The 27,771-nt window shown below is 39.5% G+C and overlaps 1 protein-coding gene across 1 annotated transcript; it reads left to right on the top strand.

Moving 5' to 3' along the window:
• The first annotated feature begins 4,396 nt into the window (after window positions 1-4,396).
• Window positions 4,397-26,075, top strand: LOC121877276. The gene is made up of 16 exons (XM_042382953.1): window positions 4,397-4,553; window positions 7,850-8,042; window positions 8,641-8,775; window positions 9,498-9,629; window positions 10,378-10,620; window positions 12,049-12,209; window positions 12,689-12,856; window positions 14,212-14,326; window positions 15,371-15,537; window positions 16,578-16,673; window positions 21,632-21,841; window positions 22,414-22,515; window positions 23,078-23,215; window positions 24,017-24,208; window positions 24,955-25,057; window positions 25,263-26,075. The coding sequence occupies exons 1-16, from the start codon at window positions 4,548-4,550 to the stop codon at window positions 25,451-25,453; spliced, it is 2,352 nt and encodes a 783-aa protein (XP_042238887.1). The 5' UTR covers window positions 4,397-4,547; the 3' UTR covers window positions 25,454-26,075.
• The last annotated feature ends 1,696 nt before the right edge of the window (window positions 26,076-27,771 follow it).

Here is a 27,771-nt window from a genome sequence, read left to right as displayed (position 1 = left end):
GAAAGTTATAGAGTTAAGGATAATTTTCTAGTTCTTGTAGTAACAAGTGTGATTGATGATTCCAAGAGTTTGGTTGGGTTTTGTCGCAGTTGCTCCCAGCTGTTGCATTACTTGCAGAGATTGTCAACTACGACGTTTGGGATCTTCACCTTATCTACAGCTCAGCTACCAGGAAAGTGTTGATTGATGGGCCTCACATATAATAGCAGTTGTCAGTTAGTCGACCATTTGAAAAAAATCGTACAATCCTTTTGATGAATGTAATGTCCTCTTGTCCTGCAACCTTCCCGAAAGCCTTAATGTCTTCCACTAATATGATTATGTGGTGAGAGACCGAGAGGTATTTTTGCCACTATCAGTGACGTGGATGAGAAACAAGGTGGATCAGGGAGAACAGTTCATAGTCGTAGTTGGATTCCATAACAAAGTTCTGCCACACATGAAGAGGTGCATAAAGTCCAGTAGAGACAGACACCCGACTGTCCATGCCTTAGCTTAGAGTATGGTCATCAGGCTCATTTGTTAGAGTATTATGCTTGCATCACGGTGCACTTCGTTTAAATCAGCAACTTCATGTAAGTATGTATGTATGGACAGGTGTTAAGGGCAGATAAAGATGTGTCCCAGCACACCTTAGTACTCGCAGGTGTGTGTAACAGTACCCACGCTGCAAGTAGTCATTTGATGCAACTTGGCCAGTGCTTTACCTGTCGTAGGGAACATACAAGTTATATGTGTATCCTAAGACAGAAGAACTATGTTAACTTGTCGAAGATGGATAATAATGTGAAGCTAACAGACGGTACACAGACGTACAACAAAAGCTTTCTGTGGTGATAATTACTCGGATAATGACAACATCTATACTGTACTGCGGTATACAGTAAAAGTCATAGTTACAGAACAATACATTGGTGGCAGAGGCTGGTGTACCTGTGGGTGTTGATCATGGTTGGCAGAGGCTGGTGTACCTGTGGGTGTTGGTCATGGTTGGCAGAGGCTGGTGTACCTGTGGGTGTTGGTCATGGTTGGCAGAGTGAGGATCTTGGCGGGAGAGTTACAGCATGACAGGCAGCTCTAGTATTGTGTTGGAACTTCTTGCTTGTGTCTGTGTGGGTATAACAATTGGTTATATTTAATGGATAATATATTAAGGAATAAACCGCGTATCCCAATGTGTCCTTTGGCATAATGTAGTACTTCCTAGAGTTTGTTACTCCACAGCAGCTAACCTCCTCCCCCCACACGCACACACTAGGCCGTTGTTACGACGTATCATTACTTCCACCGGGCAGTGCCACAAGACCCTGGCACCACCTGGCATATCAGTAGTGGCACCATTGTTTGACTGTTGTTATGTAAACAACTCCAACGTAAACATTCGTGTGGGGTGTACTGTACTTATCCCGATCATCCAAGACTTGAGGTAAACAGAAACAATTAAGACTTTAAACGTCTCTGTTGCACACTGTTGGCAAGTATTGGCCAGGTACTGGCTCCTGAATGTAAAGGTATCTGTACCTGCGCCAGTGGTGGTTAAGCCTGGTCTTAAATGAGCTCACACTCGGTGCCATCACAACGCTCTCTGGCGGATTGTTCCAAAAGTTTTCAAATTTTTGCAATTTAATAAGAAATTTCGACAACATTAATTTAATATCGCTTTTCGTGGTGAGAGATTTGACTACAAGATACGAAACATTACGTCTGTCTTTGAACTAACAGTTGAATAAAACCTGTTTAGGAAATATTCTATTAATTATTATTATTCTGAGTTGGTAATAAGTTTTTAATATTTGAATACAAATACGGAAAAAAGTGTGATATTATACTGTAGTTTATGTAATTTGTGTATTTTATGTAATTTTAATTTTCGTGGTGAGGATTATGTGAATATGTGGTAAAGGATTATCTTGTCGCTGGTGAAACACTGCTGCCTCACAATACGTGACCAAGCCCTCCTTTGTTCAATTTCAATTGTTTATTCCTTGATAGAGGAAGCGGGATCCTAGTGCTGTCACTAGGTACCCCTGTACAATGACACCAGAAGCATCTGGCAAGTGTGACAAGTATATACAGTATAAATATTATAAAGGGGCTTACAAAAGCCTAAGGAAGGAAGGATATTCCTTTAACACATAATCAATATTATTTACAAAATATCTGGCCAGTATGGGGAGGATCATCGTGTCTCCGTCAGGGGGTCGTGGAGTGGTGGTCCAGCAGGCGTCACGGAAGCGTTGTGTGTGGGGACATCTTAGGAGGTAGTGGAAAAGGGTGCTGCTGTCGGGTCTTCTGCATAATGCACATGAGCGTTGCTCAGGGGATCTCCATTGTTCTATTGTTAAATGTAAGCTTACTTGGCCTGGTACCAGTATGTAAATAGCTCCAATTGTTACCACCACCTTACGTCACCAAGTTGGACAGTGACATGTGATATTGGTCAAATTTTCTGGTCCTCGTTGAGCTATTTGTTGATTTTTACGAATTGTAGAGTTTTCGTTCACCTATTTGCCCACAATTATCATAAATCTGGTGTTTTGTGGCTGAAAACTACCACGTCTGTTTAGTAAGATAATTTCGTAAAACAACCTACAGTATATCCTGGGAATCGTGCAACGATTTTCAGTTAATATAACATTTACGGTTTTCTTTTGTAGTGTTTCATTGTAGGTATCACGCAAGATAAAACTATTTGAAATAAAAATATAACCTAACTCTTGTAGCCTACATTCTTTATATTTATGTCATTCTAGCTGTAGTTAAACACACACACACATTTCGTGAGTCAGTTGTCGTTATCATCCGTAACATGTTCCACCTACTAATATCTAGGACATGATTGACCTTGTCTTGTAGGACAGTGGATATGAACCTTTTTCGGTCGTCGTACCCCATGGTCTCAGTGAGAGACGTCTCGTGCCCCCTCTCAGTAGGAGGGCGCCTGGTCGTCCTCTACAAGAATTTTGTCGGAAAATTTAATGTTTGGGTGATACTGCAAGTAATGGTCCAGTTAATCATCTCTGTGAAGCAGATGGTATCAAAATCTTCGGGTCGGTGTGTCGGTGTGGCTGAGTTTGTCCGTATGTCTGTCGTCTGTAGGACCTTGGCGTTTTCTTCTGCTCCTGATGAGATCGTTCAGCTGTTTGAAGGGAGTCAAAAACTACTTACGAAACACAATGAATGAAAAGCCACTGTCCAACTTGGTCTGTATCTCAGTTAATCGTGTTGTCACAGACCTGTCTGTAAGGGATCTTGAACAACCTTTTTCTGAAGGAGAATACAAGGAACATTTTTCAATACTGGAGGATCGTAGAAGAAATACATTATAAAGAGTGAACTCCTACTGATAAGTTCTTTTGTTTCTTACTACAGTAATTATTTTCCAAAATTTGAATAACACTTTTGTATTTCATATTCCATTTGTGTTTGTATTGACAAGAAGAGTTCCAATTAATTCATGCGTGTTTTCAATTATGGTTGTCGTGCCCATGTAATTTTTCTTTCTCATTCCGATTTACTTGGCATTATAATATAAAATTTTCAATTTTTTTCTAGTTCATTGTAGCACATAATGTAATGTGTGTTTTGTTCAGTCTACAAGGTTAAGAACACAGTGTTGTGTAAGTGCAGGTGTTGCAGTGACTTTACTAGAGGGGGGGGGGGTGTAGGCACATTTGTATCCAAACGAGCTTTTGTGTACTCACAAAATATAGCGTTATTTATCTCGTAAATAACGCTAATCATTAATTCGTGTACCAAACGTGAACGTTGTGTGTCTGCACTGTGGGTAAATTGGCCTTTAAGAGGTATACATAATGTCCACAGTGCGCGTTTGCGCACTTTTCAAGATTTTAGCCAAATTTTCTCTTTTTTTGTGTGTGTACCCACAAGCAGAATTATTTGAGGGCATCACACCACCATTACCCCCTCTTCGCGACTTCATCGAGGTGTTGAGGCGCAGTACAGGAAAGACGGCACTGAAAACCTCCAACAAGATTATTATAATCAAGGGTTTACTGAGCGTTCAGGGGGGGACTTGACAACTTATTAATATATACAATTCGATTACCAGTGTGGAAGGCGAACGATAGCACCTAGTTTTTTAAGTTGTGTAACATAGTGGTAATGTTTGTTGGTCGGGCCCGTGTGGTGGAGAACTTGGTACTGTATACCGTACAACACTTTATGATTGGCGATTGGTAATTATTATTTTAATTAAATGTTTTTAATTTATTGGACCTGGTGTGGGAGTTAAATTGTCGTGAGTACCACACATACAACACAACACAATGAACACAACACACACACAACACCTGTTATCTGTGGTGGTGGCGGATTATCTCTAGGGGCGTGAAGGGGCGGAGAGCTCCACCAATAACCGCTCAGTTATCGCGTGACAGCTGATTGTATCGGAGGTAGCGAGGGGCAGCAGTTAGTGTGAGCGAGGGAGTGAACACTACCTGTGACCCCCCTAGAGTTCCATAGTGTCATTCGGGACCTGCTAGAGTTCCTTAGTGTTACGACGACACCAGACAGTGATCACCAAAATGAAGGTAGGTGTACTGACTAACATTTCATACCCACACTGTATGCTTACACAGACTATGTAAATACAGTAAAAAAAAGTATCTTACGGATGGGTAAGATGAATTACAAAATATACACTGTCAGGGGCGGATCCTGGATTTTATAACGGGGGGGTGTGAGTTTGATATTGGGGGGGTTGACGAAACCGAGCCCCTGTAGGTCTGGGGCATCCTCCGGGGAAATTTTTGAATTTTAGATGTCAAATGGTGCATTTTAAAGCATGGTTAGGCTGAAAATGGACAAATGGAATCCTTTTTACCGTGATTTTATTAATTGTGGACCTTATAAGTCCTATAGACAAAAAAATATAAAAAATGTCTGGTTCACCTCCATCTGTTTAAACTGAGAGTGAGTTCAAGAACAACATTCTTGCATGTTTTCTTGAATACTTATCAATGATACTGTTACGAGTTGGGGATTTAGAATATAGTTAAAAATCTACCCAGATCCCAACAGGCAACAACAACAAAAAAACAAAGACAATCGGACTATAAAAGGGTAGACACAGGATGCGAGTTTTTGTTGTGTATAATAAAGTACCATGAATTCCTTAACAAAATATTCAGCTATCTATAATTTACCCTTAACCATACTTAACCTAAACATTAACAGTATATACATATTTATACAACATACAATAATTTGAAGCAAGTGGACGTGGGGGAGGCAATATAAGATTACAAATACTTAAGTGCGGAGCTGAGATGGCTGACGAGCAAGGCTGAGTATTGTAGAAGACGGTAGGTAGTCACTGTGCCTTAGGTTTCCAGGATAGGTGATCCTGTGGTCACTTCCCAGAGTGAAGTGAACTCTCCTCGAACTCGAGCTGACAAAGAAGACTTGGAGGAGGTGACGCAACAACCAGGATATGGAGAAGGGAAACCCCGGAGTGGTAACTAAGACTAGTCATACTCGTGTTTCGTCCCTAGATGGCGTGGTTCGTAGTGCTGGGTAGGTAGATCATGACAATTGGTGGCGGGGTTCGTAACAATACGTTTATAGTTGAGTTTGAACTTTTACTTTTACTTTTACTTTATCCTCTTCACCACTGATCGGCTCGTTAGCTGCTTGAGCGATCGGTCACGTCTCTGATTACGTTGCCTTGCTGCTTTGTGGACCTCGTGATGGTTTTCACTAGTTTCCTTGCTGAGTTACTATGTTCAACTCCAGCACTGATCACCGGGATGATAAACAGCATGTAAAGGATCCTGTGGATGTTAGGTTACATCAACTGAGGAGTTGACGCAATAATGTCCTGCAAATTGTTAGGTTTGGAGTATGTACATCCCCATTTCCCTTTCCAGGTGAGAACTTCAGCATGTAGAGATAGTGGGGATGGAAGATTTTCATCAAAGTGCTCTTTTAAGTCAGTCACCTCTTCATCAGAGAGGTTGTCGGTATCTCCAGGGAACAAGTTTGACCCAATGAGTGCTTTAGCACTTATTGGCTTGAAGCGTGACTCCAGTTGTTAGAGCAGGCCATCTAAGAATGGCATGACTAGTACACGTCTGTAGTAGACCTCTGGTGTGTCTCCTGGTACAGTACATTGTTCCTCCTTGTCTGCTGCCCACTATGTCTGGGTATAGCCACCGTTGTCTCGGCCACTCCAGCCATCTGTTCAGTGGTCTTGAAGATCTTAGAGTACTCAGGTGTTGCCTTTTCTCTCAGGCCACTGAGTATGTCCTTTACTGCATCAACTTCTCCGTGAGCTCTGACCACATCATCATTTGAACCCTTCAGAAGCTGACTCAGGCCCCTGGTGTAGGCTAAGACTTCGCAATTCACTTGGAATGCTGCAATGAATTGTAAGCTTGTGATTGAACAGAGTAGGCCGTTGGCCTCACTTATGTGCCTGTACAATGGACATCATATCTGTCATATCTGGGAGCATACATGCTTTGCTCAGGGCCATTTTTTTTTCTTACGGGGATTAGCCCACCCGGTACAGGTCACTGACCGACATCAGGGCCTGGGGGGCGAAAATGTAATAATAATAATAATAATAATAATAATAATAATACTTAGTTCATAGTAAATAAAATGTATAAAAAGAAAAAAAGAAATAATAATAACAATAATAATAATAATAATAATAATAATAATAATAATAATAATAATAATAAAGAACCATAAAGAAATACACAAATTTAAAAAAGATCAAGAGTGAGAAACGATATATCTATGTTTTGTTCTCAAAGTAAGAGAAACAATTGAGACCTGCAATTGGGTGTAAATGAGGCAGAAAGTCAGATCAGCAACCTGGGACTTGGTCACAATTTTTGTGATGCCATATGGCAGCAGGGTCTACCATTAGACAACACATTATGCTTTCATTATCTTCCCAGGCGGTAGCACCTCCCTGTTTGGTAGCTGCTTATTACTTACTACCTACTAGCATAATGATAGTAGTTGGCCTTAGAAACCACTTTCTGAAAATTTGCTGAACACCCATTAGTTTTCTCAGCCATGTTCCTTGCACCATCATATTACTTTTCCTGTATTCTCCTCCTAAGGAACAACTCCACCAGTCTCTCAATTGGTTCTTTTTCTTTTAAGTACCTGATCACGATGTCCAACTGTTCCACGTTAATAATATCTCTGACTTCATTAACCTGCATTCCAAAAAATGCTACCCTGTGATCAGTTGATTGCATCATGATTTTTCTCGCCATTTCTTCCGGCATGTCTTCTTTGACACAGATAAGTTCATTCTATGCTGTTTTTTTTAATGCATTGTTGTCTCGGTAGAATTGTCAAAATCCTTCGTCCTTTGCATCATATTGTCTTATATAAAATTGTAAAGCTACAAATAAACCTTGGTGATTTAGCAATGTACACACACACGCGCGCACACACACACACACACACAGTCACCAAATTGATCAAACTGCTTCTCATATTTTGGTTTTAGAGATCAATGAATCATTGAAAGTATCGTCCTCATATCTGAGAGTTGGCGACCACAATCCTCCACTCTAAACGTTCTCGGGCTGTTTTTACCAATCTTCCAAGATTTTGTATCTCTCTGGGGATCCAGTTTTTAATTCCATTCACCCATCCCAGTCTCTGCCTTTCCCTGGCCCTCCTACCCTCAACTATTCCCATTAATATTCCTGTTATTATCCCTATTTATATGACCTAAGTACCTCATATTTGTCTTTCTGTAAATTTCAAGTATTTCTCATAAAATAACTTTATGTGAGTCAGTACTTTATTTTTAGTTTGAAATTACCTTCTCCTGACGTTGGTTCCTTTCGTCTAGTGCCACTGTCTAGTGTTGTGGGCAGCGGTGTTGACATGGGCCACTATGGTGGGCGGCAGCACCTCGCCAGGGGAAGGATACAACCTCAGGATGACGCAGGAGGAACGGGAGAAGGTGCTGGACAGGATGCACGCCGAGATGGTGGGGGTTGAACCTCCGTGTGTCCCTCCCCATAACACTCCTATTAATCCAGGTGGGTAGGTCAGTGTTGAAGATTGGTTCAGGTAAGATTAGGTTAGGGTGGGTGAAGTGAGATTAGATTAAGTTGTGTTCGATTGGGTGTGGTGGGGGTAGGTTGGGTTGGGTGAAGTTAGGTATTATGATCCATCAAAACTTTCACAGGTGTTTGAAGAGTCATTAAGCAGAGAAAAGAACGTCACTTATTGAAAAGGGTTGACAGGAGAATGAAATAACATTGGCAAACTTATTGTATCTTGATAGGGTGTCGTTGTAAGGGGCTGCCTGTATAATAGGATGTCATATTTGGTGAGGGATCAGTGTTAGTTTGTATTGTATATTACTCTCTACTCTTGTGTCAAATTACTTAGTTTACGGCTGTTTTAAGTTAAGTACTGTAATGGCTGTCTTAAGTTATACTGTGTGATTTTTTTTGTTAATGTTTGTATTGTACTTATACAGTATACAGAGTGTGTAGTTAAATAGGGAAGCGCTCAAAAATATATGTAACTGTGTATGGTATTTGTTTGTACTGTACTGTAATTGTATTTGTGAGATGTCTGAAAAATCTGCCTGAAGTCATTATATTAAACCCCATTCATTTTCTATGCCAGTCATGCCGATGATGCCAAACGCGTTCTCCACCAGGGTAGAGGTCGCTTTTCAGGAGGACAATAGGAAAAAGGTCATATTCGGCTATGAGAGCTTTGACAACATCTTGAACAGTGGTGTCCTCTCCTACGAGCTAAGTGAGTGCCAGAGTGAGGGTGGTCAGTGGTCAGTCAGCACTCAGCTCAGCCACAAAGTCAGAAACAAGGGCCATCATGATGAAAGTTTACTACTTATGGATCAAAGATACGTTCTCAATACCCATCATCCTCAACCTCAATTTTAATTCATAGTTGATAAAATTGTTTCTTCACTTCTACTTACATTCGTAATTACTAAAATTGTCTCTCAATGCAATGGTGAAAACAACTATAGTACCTGCTAATGACAACCATACTATTGCCATCTGTCATTTTACGCAAACTTATTGTATGACATTCATCCTCACCATCAAGTACTCTTACACTGTTCACATATCCTTTTGCCACCTGTTCTCCCATCCACAGGTTGCAATAGGTTCTTTAGTCAACATCTCATAAGTTTGGAATATTTTCTTCACCCACAGTCCCTTATTTGTAGTCACATCTTATTTTTTTTCCTTTATAATTTCTCTTGTCCAGTCACCTCCTTTATCATGACATTTTCACAAGTAAAAGACTTTCTTCAGGATTCATGTGTCTTCTCCTGTACCATAACTCCAGTGTCCTCACGAGTCAGTGCCTCTTAATATCATCAATCATCCATCTGTTTATTCACCATCAGCTCACCACCACCTTGCATTCTGAACCAGCTTTTAACATCCCCTTCTTCCCCCTTCCTTCACTGCCCTCTCTGATGGCTTTTCCTCACTCCTCCACCTCAGCTGAAGGAGTGATTGCTGATAGACCCTATTTGGAGGAAGAGATAATCCACTACGATGTACCAAAGGGCGAATGTCTCACTATCCTCACTGACACTGCTTGTGAAGACACAAGTGATGGTAACTGTGATCCAAGTGAGTAACATCTCTTGTATTTGTGTAGTATGTAGCTAACCTAGCCTAATCTAACCTTACCTTAGCTAATCTCTGACCTAACCTAACCTAACCTAATCATATATTAATAGCCACCAGCATCTATGGAAAATTAACTCCCCCTTCAGCTTATCCATTACACATCTGAAGATATGTATGGGTACTCAATAGTCCTCCCTCTGCTGTATGCTTACCCCAGTACTGTAAGATCAGACTCCATGGTCCTGATGTTAGTATGGAACTTGTGGCTAGTAACGTTCTGCTTAACATGCTGAGCAGTCTCTTTCTGAATAAGAGTCTGCTTCCCATCCTAATAAGTCTTTCATAAACCAGAGAGATATCTACTGTAATACTTTTAGAAGAATTAGTCAACTGGAGAGACTTCACAGAACTTATGAGACTCAGTGGGAGAAAGATAACTAATTCATTACCAAGACTTGATAATTTAATCCCCTTGTTTTATTATTGTGATTTTAAGCTGTTGATGGGTAATGCTGCGTAATGTGAAGCTGTGGTAAGTGAATACCATAGCAGACCTCACCTCCTCCTCATATATGAACCACTTTCTTTCACTCACCTTCTTATCTAAGCCACTTTCCTCCACCTACCTTTAATTACAGTCCACTTCACTCCACCCTCCTCCAGTCATAAATCCAGTTTGCTATACCATCTGGTCATTACTTACTCTGTTGAAGGGGACTCTCACCTTCCTCCTCCTCCTCTTCCACAGAGAAGATTTGCAAGGCACAAACTATCCTTGGGCTAAAAGAGGAGATGAGATTCCTTTTCGGGTTGGGAGAGAAAATTGGGGATGGCGGATACTACGGAACGGTGGGTGTCATGAACTGGGCCTACCAGTACCAGTACCAGTACCTTGGCACACAGGACTGCCGGGGTATGATATGCGACAAGTTTGACATCTGCATCTCCAATCCCAACGGTGGCACAGTCCACATCGTCTACTACTGGTCAAGTGAGTCATGTGTTCCAGCCTCCTCCCCACCCCTTTACTTGTTCCAGCCTCTTCATCCACCACTTTACTTGTTCCAGCCTCTTCATCCACCCCTTTACTTGTTCCAGCCTCTTCATCCACCCTTTTACCTGTTCCAGCCTCTTCATCCACCCCTTTACTTGTTACAGCCTTTTCATCCACCCCTTTATTTGTTCCAGCCTCTTCATCCACCCCTTTACTTGTTCCAGCCTCTTCATCCACCCCTTTATTTGTTCCAGCCTCTTCATCCCCACCCTTTACTTGTTCCAGCCTAACCTCTTCTTCACCCACCCTTTGCTTGTTCCAGCCTCTCATCACCCTTTACTTGTTCAGTCTCTCTCCCCCACCCCTTTACCTGTTCCAGTCTCCTCCCCCACCCTTTACCTGTTCAGCCTCCTCCCCCACCCCTTTACCTGTTCTGTCTCCTCCCCACCCCCTTTACCTGTTCCAAGTCTCTCCTCCCCTTTACTTGTTCTAGCCTCTTCATCCACCCTTTACTTGTTCAGTCTCCTCCCCCCACCCCTTTGCTTGTTCAGTCTCCTCCCCACCCCCTTTACCTTTCCTCCCCACCCCGCCACCTGTTCCAGCCTCCTCCCCCACCCCTTTACCTGTTCATCTCCTCCCCCACCCCTTTACCTGTTCCAGTCTCCTCCCTCACCCCTTTACTTGTTCCAGCCTCTTCATCCACCCCTTTACTTGTTCCAGTCTCCTCCCCCACCCCTTTACCTGTTTCAGCCTCCTCCCCCACGCCTTTAACCAGTTCCAGCCTTCTCCCCCTCCGATTTACCTGCCCATATCCATTTTCATCTTCTATCAAACATTTTTTTTTATTCACGACATCTCTCTCCACCTGCTATGAAATCTTTCTGCCTCACTGCACCACCTTTTCTTCTACCCATAACCCTCTGTAATGCCTCCCCCTTTACACTTGTACTGTGGATTGTGTGAAGTACAAATTTATTGTAGAAACTATATTGTAATGGACCCTACTCGTAATAGGCTCCATTCCTTGCATAATAACAAGCAGAAGTTAGGTTGCAGTTTGTGTGGACAAGGGCCTATTTGATTTGCAAACACTTGTATTATTGTATCCTTGTCCCCCCATCATGCCTTGCCTAATTTTCTTTACTGTAATTTGTCAATATGTAATCAATGAGGCAGATATAATTATAACAAGTACTGGATATTCACTTGCATTCCTAGCCAATATAGGAATATTGAAAGAAAGAGCTGCTAAAATTAAAATACTGTGTTCAATTTTTTTATACTCTGTAATAATAGGAGGAAACAAATACAGTATTAGAAAACTTACCTATCTTTATGTTATTTTAAAAATAACATAGGTAATAGAAAGCCTAAGGGTAGTGATACATGTATATGTGTGAATGTATAGTATGTTTTCGGTTGCAGGTACTGACTGGCACGTGGCTAGTGATGAACCACCAGTGCCAGTGGCTGTGGAGATCACCTCTGACGCCAAGATGAGTCCATTGGTCACCCGCCGGGTAATGCAGCGCTTCGACTTCTACGAGTTTATGAGAGAATTTAGACCAAGTCCTGAGGAGCTGGCAGTGAGTAAAATTTAAATTTACACATTAAAGTGAGTAGAGGTAACACCGGATCTCTCCCAGTGGGCGAAAGAAACTCAGATGTATTTTACTTTTACTTTTATCCTCTTTGCCACTGATTGCTCCAGCAATTATCTTCAGTTGTTCTGCTAGGCTTATTTCTTACCATCAATATATTGTATACATGAAAATTTCACTACATTTGCCAAAATAACTGCTGCATGGGACAGAAAACAATCAAACACCTAGTTTACAAAATTATAATACGAATTTATGCCTCGCCATAACAAAGCAACTGCTGCGAGCCAAAGCTATGTGAAGTGTTGCTCATTTGCCTTTAATGACGACAGAATAGTGAGTTAAGGAGTAGTTTAAGTTAGCAAAATAGAATTTCCTTTGTGGACATGCCCCATACATATACTTGTGGAGCCTTCCAAATATATGCTGCAGACATCTTTCATCTTCCTCACCTCCACCCACAGCCGCCACCAGATGTGTACTGCATGAACCGCAAAACATCAGAAGAACCCCCTGAAGTGCCACTCTACTTCTCCTACAGCTCAGAGGCAGTGGTTGGGTTCGAATTTTCCTTTCCTGTGGGTGACAATGACACAGTGAACATCCAGTTCACCTCCATCATCACCCAGAGTGTTAGTAAACAATACAACAATATTTCTTCCTGTCTCCAGTCCATCCTCTTTTATTTTTATCTCTCCACTTGTGTATTTCCCTTTCTGCTTGGAACCATTATCAATGCAGGCATTTACTATGCAGACATATTTCAGAAGGATGGATCACATAAGTCAGTATCCCCCTGTTGATGGTATACATTGGGTTATGGAGATGTGTAAGAACCGTAATGTTATGGCTGTGCAAGCTATTTTACGATAATGAAGTGGTCCTTTCATTTCAACACTACAGTATTTGTTTATTTTCTATTTTTCTTATATTTCCTAAGCATGCCTAACACAACATATACTAGGATTCAGCATTGAAAAGCTCTTAATTATTTGGGAGCTGGCAAAGAGGCTAGATTTGTGAATTCTAGGTATTTTCTGGCATTCAAATTATATTGGAAGAATGAAGGGTGGTACACATATAACCTGACTGGAAGTGTTAGAGACTAATAAATTAGGTATACTGTACAGTATAAACTTGAATATGAAAACCTTACAATGAGCAATGTAAATCATTAAGATCACAATATTTTATGATATAGATTGTACTTAGATTCCTTAATCTGATTCTCATAACCAGATGAGATGCTTTTCTGCAATACATTTTGAAAGGTAAAATTTGACAGTCATTCCTGGCTTAGTCTATTATGTCTTGGTTGGAGTGTAATAATACTTTACATGATCCTTTTATGGTCACACAGTGCTCAGGGCACAGAGGACGGCCTTATTGCAACAGTGACCATTGAAGTTTTGTCTTTATGTAGGGTCTGGTATAAATGTTGTTGTGCTCTAAATTATAATTTGTACTTGAATAACCCGACCTTCTAAGAAAGGTTTTCTCTTCTGTGTCTTTTATATAAAATTTAGTCACCAATGATCTTAGAATGGAAATTTTGGAATGTGTGCTTTTCATCCATGTATCCGTTTGTCCATCCACGCATCCAGTAATTGTAAATATAATGACTCAAACAAACAGCATAGATCATAACCAGACTTGATGGATAGAAATACTGTACACTGTATCTTAACAAGTAGAGTAAGAACAAAGAAGGAAGCTGAGTATATGTCTGGATGCAGATAATTAATTTTGTAAATATGTAGATATTTTTTACTAGCTACTGTACTGTATATCTAGGTTAAGACATGGTTTCTATGATCTTTGGAAGATGAGTTCACAAACACATACACATGTCAATAGGGTAGCACAAAATACTGTAGTTGATATACGGTACATCTAAGTACAGTACGTAGTGGATTTCACTGTACTGTACGTGCATTATTATTTGAGAATATAGTATGTACTGAATTAAGAGTTGTTTTCACTGCAGGAGAGCTATGATTGGGAGGCCAAGATTGCACTGGCTGACTACATTCCTTGGTACATCTTCGGGGATGAGTATCGCTATGATCACCTCACAAGGCGTATCCAAGACTTCAATCAAGGTTAGTCTGTTATACATCCTTGGCAATTGCATCATCAGTCATCTGCCAGGGCTGTGATGGGGGCCCTTGTTTTGGCCTGAGCACATATAAGCATTCATAGGTTGATAAATATATTCTTAAGACCAAACCCAATGGCTCCAGGAATTCAAGGAGACCATTACCTGTGAACCATTTGGCTGTTGACAAAGATAAGAAGAAATCTCAGAAATTCAAGTATGCCAGGTTCAGGAATCAAGCAAAGTCAGAGTGTAAAAGGGTTGAAAATGAGTTTCAGTGGTAGATTGCAGGCCAGATCAAGTCAAACTCAAAGGATTTCTACCTAAAGTCAAAATTAAAGACAATTGTGGGTGTATCAGATCTGAGAATTGAAGGTGGTAGTTATGCAGACTCAGGTTAAGGCAAAAGCAGGGGCATTAATAAATTCTTTTCCTCGGTGTTCACGAGAGGATACCAACAATCTTCCTGCATTTGAGGAATGACAGTTCATCACAGCGCTGATGCACATTATGTTCTCAAAAGAGTGTGTTAAGAACAAACAGTATAAAGTTCAGATATTGTTAAGACAAACTTTTTTGGAGTAGGAGTTGAAAAATTCTTGAAACAATCTGCCAGTGTTGTGACAGCACCGAGTGTGAGATTATTCAAGACCAGACTTGACCAACACTGGTGCAGGTACATTCCCCGTACTTGCCAACAGTGCATAAAAGAGATGTGACCGAGTGACTAACAGACTAATCAGGGTCATGTACAATAGTCAGCTCATGCCTTCATTGCCAAGGAAAAGTCATTTGATAATTTTGTCATGTAAAATTAGTTACATGGTATAATATAAATGATGACCATCATTACCCTTGTTTGCTTCTTTGCTTAGATTCATCTAAACTTGGTTCTAGCAGGGTTAGCTGATTCTTCCTCTTCCCTCTCATTAAGACTCCTTCATATACTGTAATCTTCAACTCCATCCCTCACCATCTTTCTATTGGCAAACTTGTTACCCTGTATATTCTTCTTACCCCTCTGTCCTCATTGCTTTATGCCTTTTAGATCTAGAGTACTACATTGAGACAAACCTGGACAAGCAATGCCGTTACGGCCCTATGGACAACAACACCGACGGGGGGAACATAATAATAAACAAGGATGGATCCATTGGCTTAATGCCTCCCTGGTTGTTTAAGGACCTTGATGAACCAATGCAGTATAATGGAATTGTAAGTCACTTTATTTCCGTTCTTAGTCAAGCATTAGTCAATCTTTCCTGCCTTTTGAATCATGGTTTCCCTTGTCTCCTCTGTTCTGTTAATCATGATGTTTCACTCATGTTCCAGTTTCAGAGGATCCATATCTGCACCTTCTTCTTTACAATATGGAGTTCCTCATGGATCAATCCTGAGTCCAGTATAGTATTGTTTATCAGTTTACTTGTGACCTTAACTCTTTATTGGAGGCACATAATGTTGAGTATCACTTGTTTGCAAGCCAGTTATGAACATAGAATTATGAACACCAGTATAATACTGTACATAGGACAAATTGGCATTTCTCTTGTCTAATACAAGTATTTGGATCACAAAGAGAAAATCATCATCATTTGAAAATTGCATTCATCACTTTTGGAATCATTAAGTTGTAAAGAGATTATGGATAGAGAAAGTCTCACCGTACTTGTACAGGTATTAATTCCTGTCACTTTCCAGAACCTACAGCCTTTTACCGTTCATTCTTTTCCCAACATAGCACCTCAATTGTACATGCGGTTATCTACTCTTATCTGTCTGAAGCAGTTGGACTTAGTTAAGATTATCAAAAAGTTACTTATGCCATCTCTTTCCCAGTGACAGGATTTTTTAATCTAACTGTTGTTGTTATAGTTGTAAATGTAATGCTTAATAATTTGGTCTGTCTTGTTTAGCTTAAACATTTTTGCAGCATATATTGAGTGCTTGTGAGTATCTCTCTCTCTCTCTCTCTCTCTCATTTAAATGAACTGATGCTTTTGAGAAGTGTCCTGTGGTAAGACAGCATAGGGAACTCCAAACATTTTAATTGTGATATCATTGGGAACTAGGTATATCAACTTACAATAGTCTCAAATGCATTCTGATTGCAATATGAATATTTAGAAAGAACTGTTATAGGAAAATAGTTGTGGTGTAGATGTCTCATTGCTTGTATTGTGGTAATAGTTTCAGTAATAATGAATATATAAAGTTTTGTATACTGTACAGTATTAATATCAGTCTCTTTACAGCATGTGACCCGAGGTTTATTATCTGATGTGTGGGTTGGAATGAAAAAAATTCCTAAAACCATCTTTGAAGAAGACTTTGTCTGGTATTACGCCTCTGTAAGTAACAAATTCCAATGTGTCTTGCTCACTGAAGAATGTAGAGTAATAATTCTGTTAAGATATGTAATTTTTATGTACAATAGGTATTGATTTAAGCAAAGCTTTGGGACTCAATCCATTTAAGAATAAGCCCTCTAATACAGTACTTGTACTGTACAGTATATTAATAGTATTAGTAGTAATGTATAATCTTACCGTCATAAATATTCAGACCAGAGGGGTAGATATACCAATCTACTTGTGTATGACATAGGACACCAGATCAATAGGATTTTATGCTCTGGGTTGACTAGTAAATGTTCTATGATGCACTAGGTATAAATACATTGCATGAAGCTTAGGTGCATTGTAAGAGCACACTGTTAATGCACTCAAAATAAAGACTAAATGTGTAAATACTAAATTTCCAACACACCTACAAGTTAGGTGTTGTAGTACTCACAGTTACCTACAGTAAATATGGGAATTATATAATTTAATTTAATTGTTAGACAACTTGTGGTGCAGAGGTCAGCTGCCTTTCCTCTCAAGCAAGTGGCCCTAAGTTTGGCCCCTGGTTAGATTGAAACAAGGGGCAAATTTCTTCTTGTCATTTACCTCTATCAGATCAACAGTAATTGGCAACCTGGATTTGAATCAATTGGCAGTTTGTGCTCTTGGGTAATGGCAAGCCAGTGCAGTTGGCAAGTTGTTCATTTATTCTGACTTATTCCTTAATGCTGGGTTATGCAGGATATTAACTCAGTGTTGGGTTCTTAGGTTGGCTACAGCTTCAATACCTTAAACAAATTCATGCCTAGGTGGCCTTAGTGCAGAGTTGTAAAGTAACTAAATAAATTTACTTGAGTAATGTACTGGAATGCCAGAAAAATACCTTCGTTTGATAGAAGAAATTCATAAGGACAGCAGATGTCGTGTGAACGTTGATGGGCAACTTTCCCCAGAATTCAATGTCGAGAGTGGAGTGTTGCAGGGTAATGTTCTGTCTCCATTGCTGTTTGCTGTACTTGTTGATTTCATATTGAAAGAGACAGTGGGTGATAAAAGAGAAGGGATCGAATGTTTCGACAATAAATACCTCGCAGACTTGGATTATGCAGAGGATGTAGTACTGATGAGCAGATCCAGTCAGAATTTGCTAACCATGGTTAGCAGACTGGAGGAAAAGGAAAAAGGAGCTGGATTAATAATTAATGTTAGAAAAACAGAGGTTAAGAAAACAAACCAAGAAATTGAAGGGAACATTCAGGTGGAGGACCAAATTATCGAAGAAGTTCCTGTTTTCAAGTATTTGGGAACACTCATCAGAAACGACGGATCACTTGAAGATGAGTTTCAGGACAGATTAAGAAGAGGTCATCAAGTTATGGGTACACTGGGCAAAATGTGGAAGTCACATAGACTAACAGTCCAAACCAAACTGAGATTATATACTCCACTGGTAAGACCCGTTTTGGTATAAGGAAGTGAATCTTGGTATGATAATGATACTTTATCCACAAGATTCCAAACTTTTGAGAATAAGGCATTGAGAAGAATCTTGAGCATAAGATGTAAGATGGCATGATCGTATTAGAAACGAGACAAAAAGAGAAGTTACAAATGTTCTCGATATCGATGAATGGCTGATGAAGAATAGATGGAGGTGGCTGGGGCACGTTCTGCGTGTGCGTCCGGATAGAGTATTGAGACAGGCGGTCGAGTGGAGAGTGGACGGAACAAAAAGAAAAGGAAGACCAAGGCCTACTTGGATCCGAACTATAAGAAGGAAGACGGAGGACGAGTTCAATCCAACCATGGAAAGGGCTCAAGATTGAAATGGCTGGCGCGAGTATGTGGAGGCCCTTTGCGTCGCACGGCGTTGGAGGCGGTAACGGTAACTGTAACTTTCTTAGTCTTTGCTTGGTTTAAAGCATGAAAGGGTCAAGTACAAGAGACAGAAAGATTTAAAGGGACCTGCTGGTATTGTGAGAAAATTGGGCACAAGCAGGAGGACTGTTGCAAGTCTGGGTGGTGGCAGGCTATCGTGGTAAGTACAATAAGTGTTATAGTAAGAATGACATGGTTTTCCCAGACTGATCCTTGGTATAGGATATAACCCAAGCAAGATATAATTGAGAGAAAGTAAGGACATAAAATTCAGAAAATACAATATATATGACATGAGAAATAAAGTATAGAAAAGAAGAATAAATAGAATAAATACGTGTATGAAGTAGTAAAATAAAAGACCCTTACAAATGGTCAAGACCAGACTTGACCAACACTGGGCCCGGTTCAGGTACGTTCAGGAGCCGGTGCATGCCCAGTACTTGCCAACAGTGTGTAACAAGAGACGTGACCGACCGCCCAAGCGGCTAACGAGCTGATCATTTGGTGAAGAGGATAAAAGAAAAAGAAAAGTACAGTAACAGAGACGTGACAGATCGCCCAAGCGGCTAGCAAGCCGATCAGTGGTGAAGAAGATAAAAGTAAAGTAAAAGTAACATTTTGGGGTCTTTACCTTTTAAAAAGTACTAAATTTTTTTAATATTCTTACTTTTACTTAAGAATGGTTTTCTAATACTTTTAATCCAATACAATTGAAAAAACAAAAATGTTATTAGCTACATGCCCCAAACAAAGAGTTTTAATGTCTGTGACAAACTAATAATATATTTTTAAATTAATTAATTAATTATTAACCCGATTAAAAAAGTTGTTTGGACAGAGGATATGGTATGGGTGGAGCCGTGAAGGGATCGGTGTGGGTGTGAGGAGACACCTAGTGGTCACATACCTACTGTAGAGATCTCATGAGGCGAGGTGATGTCAGGTTAGATCAGGTGGCAGTGGCAATGGCACCTTGACCACCCACCTCACCTAGCTTACCCTCTTATCCTCCCCTTCCCCATCAAATCCCCTCTTTTCTCCCCCACCTTTCCTTCAGAGACTTGGTCTACCCATCAGATGTCAATTGTTCTTAGCATATACCGGTACCTAAAATGAATTTCAAAGAGGCTGTGATTCTAAAATGCTTTACATAATTCCATCTTACATATAAAGCCTGTATTTATACATATGTGTGTGACTGAATGTATTTAAAATTCTGCTTAAATAGCTAAGTACCCCCCCCCCCTGCAGCACACCTCCAGATGTTACATGGTACGAAAAACGCAGCCACTCATCAATTAGAATCGAAAAGTTATGTCACCACAGCCACATCTCAATTAGAGGGACAGTTCACGGTGAGTCTTAGTGAGACTCAGTCACTCTGGAGGCAACATTCATCCACAAACTCTTCTACTGAAGAAGCTTGATAGCTACTTGGCATGCCTAGGGAATAGAATGGAGCTACTAAGGTCTTTCCCAACATTATGTGACTTATTTCTGAAGCTTAACACCCCACTACCTGCATCTGCTGCTTGTGAGCATGTTTAGTCATGTTGGGCTTATTATTTATTATTCAATTAATTTATTACACCCCAGGGGATGACAAGGCTAGTCACAAGACCATGAGGTCAGACACTAATTCATTGGTACTTGTGTCTTGCAGGACATGCTATGACTTGTGATATGGAAGCAATATTGATATAGTTTAAGGACAATTGGAGTCAGCACCCAACAAAGCATGGGTAGGGTACAAGAATTATAGTGATTAGTAACTCTCCCTGCAGTAGGAGGTCCTTCATAGTAGTGTTGAAGCGTGCTAGCACTGTGGTAGTTACAGAGTTAACAGGAAGAGAAGTGCAGGTCATCCCCCACCTCAGGTACTTGCCAGATAGGTCTGTATCCTAACCTAATGCAAGCAGAGACAACATTATGTCTGCGGACCATAAGTCCACGTTGACGATACTTGTGTTGATAGGAAGAAAGTGATCATAGTGTTGGATGGATATATTTTCAGCCCGTTCACTATCCTTACGATAGATTTGTAGGAAGGAGAGCGGCTGAATGTATTCTCTTTCGGTAGGTCATGCTGGGCTAATATTTAGGCCGAAAAGATCCTGATTGGAGAGCCATACTTTCGAGAATCAGTTATTGATTAATCTCAATAGAAAGATTTGCAAATAAACATGAGTAATGCTGTGTCTTTTGTTTTTACCTTTAATTAACCATTTTTTAAAAATTTATTTTGGATTTATTTTAATTTTTGAGACAATTAATAATTTTGTTGTTACTTTTTACTTTCATTACTTGAGTACAGTAGTTATTGAATGAGATACTTTTTTACTTCTACTTCAGTACATTGATCTTTGGATACTTTTACTTCTACCGGAGTAATATTTTGCCAGTAGCCTATAATAATACCGTACTTTTACTTTAGTAACAAAGTCCTTTACGTTTTACAACTCTACCTTAGGGCCACTTAGTTGTAGTTAGGTCGCTGGGTTAACTAGGGGAGCACTACTCAGTGACTGGTTGCAAGACACAAACCCCCAACTATTAGGTCAGGCAGTGAGAACAGTATTACATCCTATTGGGCTTCACTTGTTGTAATTAATGGTCATTGCCAACAAATCTACCACTGAATCAACTCTGCAGAAAAAAAATTCAAAAGAGGGACTGTATTTGGTCTATATCACCCATGTAGATTGTAACATTATCCCTGTACACAACATCTGCTCAAATATTCAAAAGTTCAACTGCCATGACTAATGTATAGGGACACCTTTAATAAGTCACTTATAGAATGAGAGCCACCTGGCTATGGGCACCACCTGATTAAAGGATTTCAGGTTCAATCCTTCATTTTCTCATTCATTGGTGTTATGAAACTTTTTATGTAATTATGTTGACCAATGACTTACCGTAAGTTGTAAATCTCTGGTGAATATTGAAACATGTTGCTCTGATGAATTATCTTATGACAAACACCAGATTTTCCAGTTGTTTTGTCCTTTTAACTTACTGTTATCTACACTATCTCTTATACAAGCTTCTTGTTGCTTCAAGTGAGACTGAATTTCTTGCAGCCCTTCGTGTCGGATGATGAATCAGTTGAAAATCTGTCACGTGAACTGAAGTGGCACCTGAGGAAGAATCGTAGGAGGGACATGAGAGAGAGCATAAAGGAAGAGTTAAAGTCGAGTAAGAAGAGTAATAGTTTGGGGAACGGAAATGATGCACCATCACTACAATCACTGGACAAGGTTCCCATAAGGATGGAGAGATACTTAAATATTGTATGTTCAACCTTATTCTCTCATTTTGTTTCAGATTTTTCTTTTTAGATGTCACTTGACTCAATTAATTACATGAAAAAGTTAATTAAAAGGAGTGATTGATTTGTACCATTTTTTATATAATGTAGAACTTTATATTTTGATGTACAGTACTTTCATATTATGCATGTTGTATTTATCAAGTCAAACATAAAATGACCATCATCATCAGAATAAAACATCTACCACAACCCTCCCCCATACCTTTCTTCACTCACCCACTGTATGTCCTTCTCTATTCTCAACCACTACCCTCCTTTATACCCAGATCTATTTAGTATTTTCATGTCCAGCCTCATACTCTCCAAATTGCTGTTCTGAAACCCCTGACATGCCTGGCCTTATATTTTCCATTATTACATACTTCCCCATATTGTCCACATGTTTGGCTCAGTGTGCCCACTGATGGCTGGCCTCACAATCCTACTCATGCAAGGTTACACTCTAAATCACATTCCAAGCCTCACATCATCCATGCTCTGCATAATCCAGGACCATTAATATTAAGAATATGACCTTCCTCTTCCCCACAGATGGCGGGTTTCCCACATCTAATCTACAACATGTTTGACTACCAGTCAGAGCCACCCTTGACCCACACCTTTGATATTTCGCCTTGTTACAATGTTTCTCAGGTGGGTATAAACATTTGAAAGAGTTGGCTTCTTGTTCTAACCAGTTCATCTGTTAAGAATAATTTCCATGTCCAGAATTAGCTTTTGTCGCCAAAGCAATTCCTAAATCTATAAGATTTCTTCTTCCAGAAACAGTCCCCGTATTAAAATGCCTGCATATCATCATACCAAAAACAATAATTTTTTTTTGTACTACCGACTTGCCAAGGTTAATTAATTTCTTAAGAGTTGTTTGTTTAGATATTAGCCTTCATTCCAAGGCCTGATCATGTACCAAAAGTATCTTCTATGACTAGAATGACCTTCATGTTCAATGTTCCCTATACTATATGTGGCTCATGCACAGAAATTGGATAGCTTGGATTTACCCAAATTTCTGACACCTTGCACACCAAGCCCTTCTTGGTCATCTTTGTTAAACTGTACAGTACAATATAATGTCACTAGAAAAGAAAATCATCCCAGTCAGACTTTACAGTATTTAGCTTTGCCCCAAGTGACATGCTTTTCCTCTTTTGTATTCTTTCTTTGGCTATTACTACCCGGTATTATTGTTTTGTAGAAGCGTGACTTCATCGTGGACCTGCCAGGTAACACTTTGGTCAAGGTGACAAACCTGCGGGACAAGTTACTTTACTCTTCCCAGCATGCCATGGCATTAATGGGCATTTTATCACCACTTCGGATCAACAGGATGGTGGTAAGTCACAGTCAGAGGTAGGAAAGGGAAGGAAAATGAAGTAAGATAAAAATATACAAAATATAGCCCTTGAATAATTGACAATTTCCCCCAAAAATGAATGGAGAGGAGGCACCTTCAAAATAAACATTAATTGGATGACAGTTTGAAGACCACACTGGTACATTTGTGTGCTCTACGGTATATAAACAGGCTCTTGAGATACTCTACCTCATTTATATGCAAATTTCACTCAAGCTACAGGTATTACTTAGGACAATCCATTTTTTCAAAAACACTAAGTTTAGGGAAATTTACTTATTTGTGTGAACAGATCATATTTAATAATTAAAAGTGGTAATTTGTTGCATTCATCCTAATGTTTGTTGTAGGGAGTCCTTAACTTCCTCTAACTAGAGCCACTAGTCAGGGATTCATAAGAATAACTCTAAAGGTGTTATCCCACATGGACGATTCCCATCTGGACGATCAATTGTTTAATGCAATTTTTGGCATCTCACTTAGATGATTAGATTAATTTAGTGTAAATTAATTTAGGTTTGGTTAGATTACATAAGTGAGATGATCATTTAGGTGGAGTGTACCCAGTAATCACTCCAATGTGTCAGATGTTGTTCAGAATCACTTGAGGAGAGAGTGACTAAGTAAATTAGTGTTGAATGGGTTGCAATATACAGTAGTTGGTTAGCAGTAAAACTGCCATGTATCATCTTAAATCACTGTTGGAATTATTACTTTCTGGGTTTTGTATTGTAAGTTATTGTAAAGTTATTTTTCAAGAAGTAATTTTCTAATGAACAGCTGGAGGAACGACAAGACTCTATACGGCTCCTGTTTACTGTCCTGGACATAGCCTTGGCAGCTGCCAGTGCTACTGGAGCCTTCAAGGAAAACAACATGAACACTGCTGTCAACCTGATCAGGAATGCCATTAACACTAATGAACTGGTGATCACTGTAGAACTGGTAAAGCCTCCAGAAGGGATAGAAGGAGTAAGTTTCTGACTTATTTTTTGCAAACTTGTCATTGAAATGGTCCTCAGGTTCATTCATTCAGTATAAGTGCTTATTAATTTCCTTAATCATTCACATCTTCATATATATTTTTAATTCTCTAGCATTTAGTAATAAACTTCATCTTGCCTTGTTATTTACACCTTTCTTTGCACTCTCTATACTACATAGTAGTCTTTGCCCAACCCCTTGCTCAGTAAATCTTCATACATTTCTTTAAAATATCCAACTGTAAATCTGAAACACATGTTTCTGAAAAATCATACCTTTAGTGATTTTTGTAAAAATTACCAAAAACTTTATTATGTAAAAAGAGTGAAATGGAAAATGTAGATTTTAGATTAACAAATTTAAGTACTGTACTGTAATCAGTAATTGTACATAAAGCTATAAATTATTTTTGGAACTAAAAAGACAAAAACAATAAACATCTCTCTGAGAATAATGTTCAGATCAAGTACATGTGTCAAATGACAAGAGTTTGACAGATCCCAAGTAAATTATGCTACAGAGAGAAATGGGATAACAAAAAAATACTTTCTGTTGGAGAAAAGCTGATGAAAGGAAGAACAAAAACACCCATTTCATAACGTACAGGTATACAGATTTCACAGTACTGTATTGTGAGTGAGTATGGAAATGATATATTACAGGTACTGTTCATTACAGTATTCACACTCTCATGCTGATATAATTTCATGGGTACTCAATTTTTGCTATGGCAGCCATTATTCGTAACGGTGGTGCCAATCGCTGGGTCCATGCAGGAGGTGCATCGAGGAGAGAATAATGACTACAGCTACACATTAGATAAGGGATACCATTCAGGTGAGTCTAGGATTGTGTGGTGATGAAATAAGTACAATACTCAAAATGTGGATATCACTGACTGCAGTGCATCAGATGATCCTTGTTTGATATTTAAGTTCAGTTTTTAGTGTCAGTGAAGAAAATTTTGTGAACTGATATTTATTTGATTAATTATGACATTATGGGTAAAATATATTGTGCTTAACTACATTTATAATGGCAGGCGACATGGCGGGATTGGCCATAGGCATGCTGATGGTGGGGGCTCTGGTTGGGGTAATCATCAACATGGTGATTCAGCGGGGGAATGCAACTCCAGGCGGCCTTCCTCGGGTCAGCATGGCACGCAAGAACCGTCCCACTTCCGACAATACCATCGCTATTAATGGTAACCTTACTGGCTCTGAAATTTAGATCACAATAATTCAAATGGATCAGATTTATGAGGTGTAAAAGCTTTAAGACTCTACAATATATAATAGTGGAGATTTACAAGTGAGAATCAAACTAATATCCTTAAACATGAGATTGTGGTAAAAAATCTTTGATACAGAGGCTTTAATTTAGTGTTTGGAAATCTGAGTGTGAATTCCATTATTTTTAGAATATGAGGTCACTCTGGGATATAGGAATTGAAAGCTTAAATTTTAGATGAATGAGTAAAATTTGTCTTGTATTAAAGAAACAACTGTGATCACTCTGAATGTTAAGATCTATGAGTATAACCAATGAAATACTCTACTGTACTTTACATTCCTCAACATGACCATTTCATTGTTTTTGTACTTATAATAACCTCCATTTTTCTGGTGTTCAGAATGTATGTTAATTTTTATACAGGTAGTATAATAAGCATATATTATGAATACTGTATATAGGTACAAAATTAAGTCACCCTCTTGACTTAAGCCAAAGATGCAACAACAGAACAGCTATTATAAATTATCAGGGACATCTTTTCAGGCGTGAAAGATGCAAGTCTTGTGACTTTTATGATAGCATTTTAAGTGAATAAAAGATGTAGTTTAAAAATGTTTAATCGTTTTTTATTCTCCTCAATTACAGGTCTTTAAACTGAACTTTCACTGTACAGAATGTCAATATTTTTTTCTTAAGTTAAATGTTCTACAATACAGTACTGTACACTATATTCAAATCTGCTCATATAACTCATTTGTTGAGGTTCATTGACACAAGTACTGTACAGTACTATAATAATAACCTGAGGCTTGAAGATGGTAGTTACCCCCCCATAAGGAGTCAGAGCTCAAGGTTGAAGAAGTCACAAGTCCAGAATACAGTGAGGGCAAGCTTTTTTGGAGTGAGAATTGTGAACTCTTGGAACAATCTGCCAGAAAGCCTTGTGATGGCACCGAGTGTGACCTCATTCAAGGCCAGACTTGACCAACACTGGAGCAGGTTTCGATATATTCAGGAGCCAGTGTTTGCCAACACTGCGTAACAGAGACGTGACCGACCACCCAAGCGGCTAACGAGCCGATCAGTGGCGAATTTTATCCGGGCCTTTCTTTTATTTGCTTCTTATTTAATAATTTACCAGATAAGCAAGAGTTACGAGTTAGCCAAAGGTATTTACTGAGATGGGCTTATTCACACATAGTACAGTACAGTACATTGAATTTGTTAAATTCTTTTCAGTTCTTTTTGGCCCAAATAATATTTCATCAGTCTTTTTAAGATTTATGGATATTTGTTGTCTATAAGCCATTGTTTGCATTAGTCCAGCTCAGGTGATAATCTGCTAGCTATATCCTCTTTACCACTGATCAGCTTGTTAGCCGCTTTGGCGGTCGCTCATGCCTCTGTTACGCACCGTTGGCAAGTACTGGACGAGTACTGGCTCCAGAATGTATCTGTACCTGTGTCAGTCTTGGTCAAGTCTGGTCATGAAAGAGTTCACACTTGGTGCATGTATTTGCCCCTGTCTAACAGACAATAATATTTCTATAAATATGGGCTACATACATTGGTTTTACAGCACTGTATATAACTACATCACCCACAGTAATTAAACTATAAGCAAGTGTCTGGTAAATACTGTCTAGCAATACTGATGACAGTGGCACTATGTCACATAACCTCATTGTCTTCCAAATGACCTCTGCACACCACTGTCCAGCAGAGGTCATCAAAAAACTAGCCAGTTACCTCACAGTTGACCCAAGTATATCTCCCTATAAAGAGTACTCGCTTCATACTCTCCTAAGCTAACTGCTCATGGTGTTAGTTTTGGTTATATCATATGTTAATTGTGCATATGCTTTTTTATCATAAAAAGAAAAAACAATTTATGTTTGAAACTTTACCCAGAAACAGATGTTTGTGTACTTTACTTCACTTTTATCCTCTTCACCACTGATCGGCTCGTTAGCCGCTTGGGCGATCGGTCACGTCTCTGATTACTTTTCCTTTTCATTTATCTTCTTCACCAAAAGATCGGCTCGCTAGCCGCCCGGGCGATCGGTCACGTCTCTGTCACGCACTGTTGGCAAATAATGGGTATGCACCGGCTCCTGAATGTACCTGAACCCGCTCCAGTGTTGGTCAAGTCTTGTCTTGAAAGAGCTCACACTCGGTGTCGTCACAACACTCTCTGGTAGATTGTTCCAAGAGTTTACAACCCTCACTCCGAAAAAGTTTGCCCTCACAGTTTTCTGGACTTGCGGCTTCTTCAATCTTGAGCTGTGACCCCTTGTGGGGCGAGCGTCCGC

This window comes from Homarus americanus, unplaced genomic scaffold (assembly GCF_018991925.1).
Source record: "Homarus americanus isolate GMGI-L3 unplaced genomic scaffold, GMGI_Hamer_2.0 scaffold367, whole genome shotgun sequence".
Lineage (NCBI taxonomy): Eukaryota > Metazoa > Arthropoda > Malacostraca > Decapoda > Nephropidae > Homarus > Homarus americanus.
This window is presented reverse-complemented; position numbering and strand designations above follow the sequence as displayed.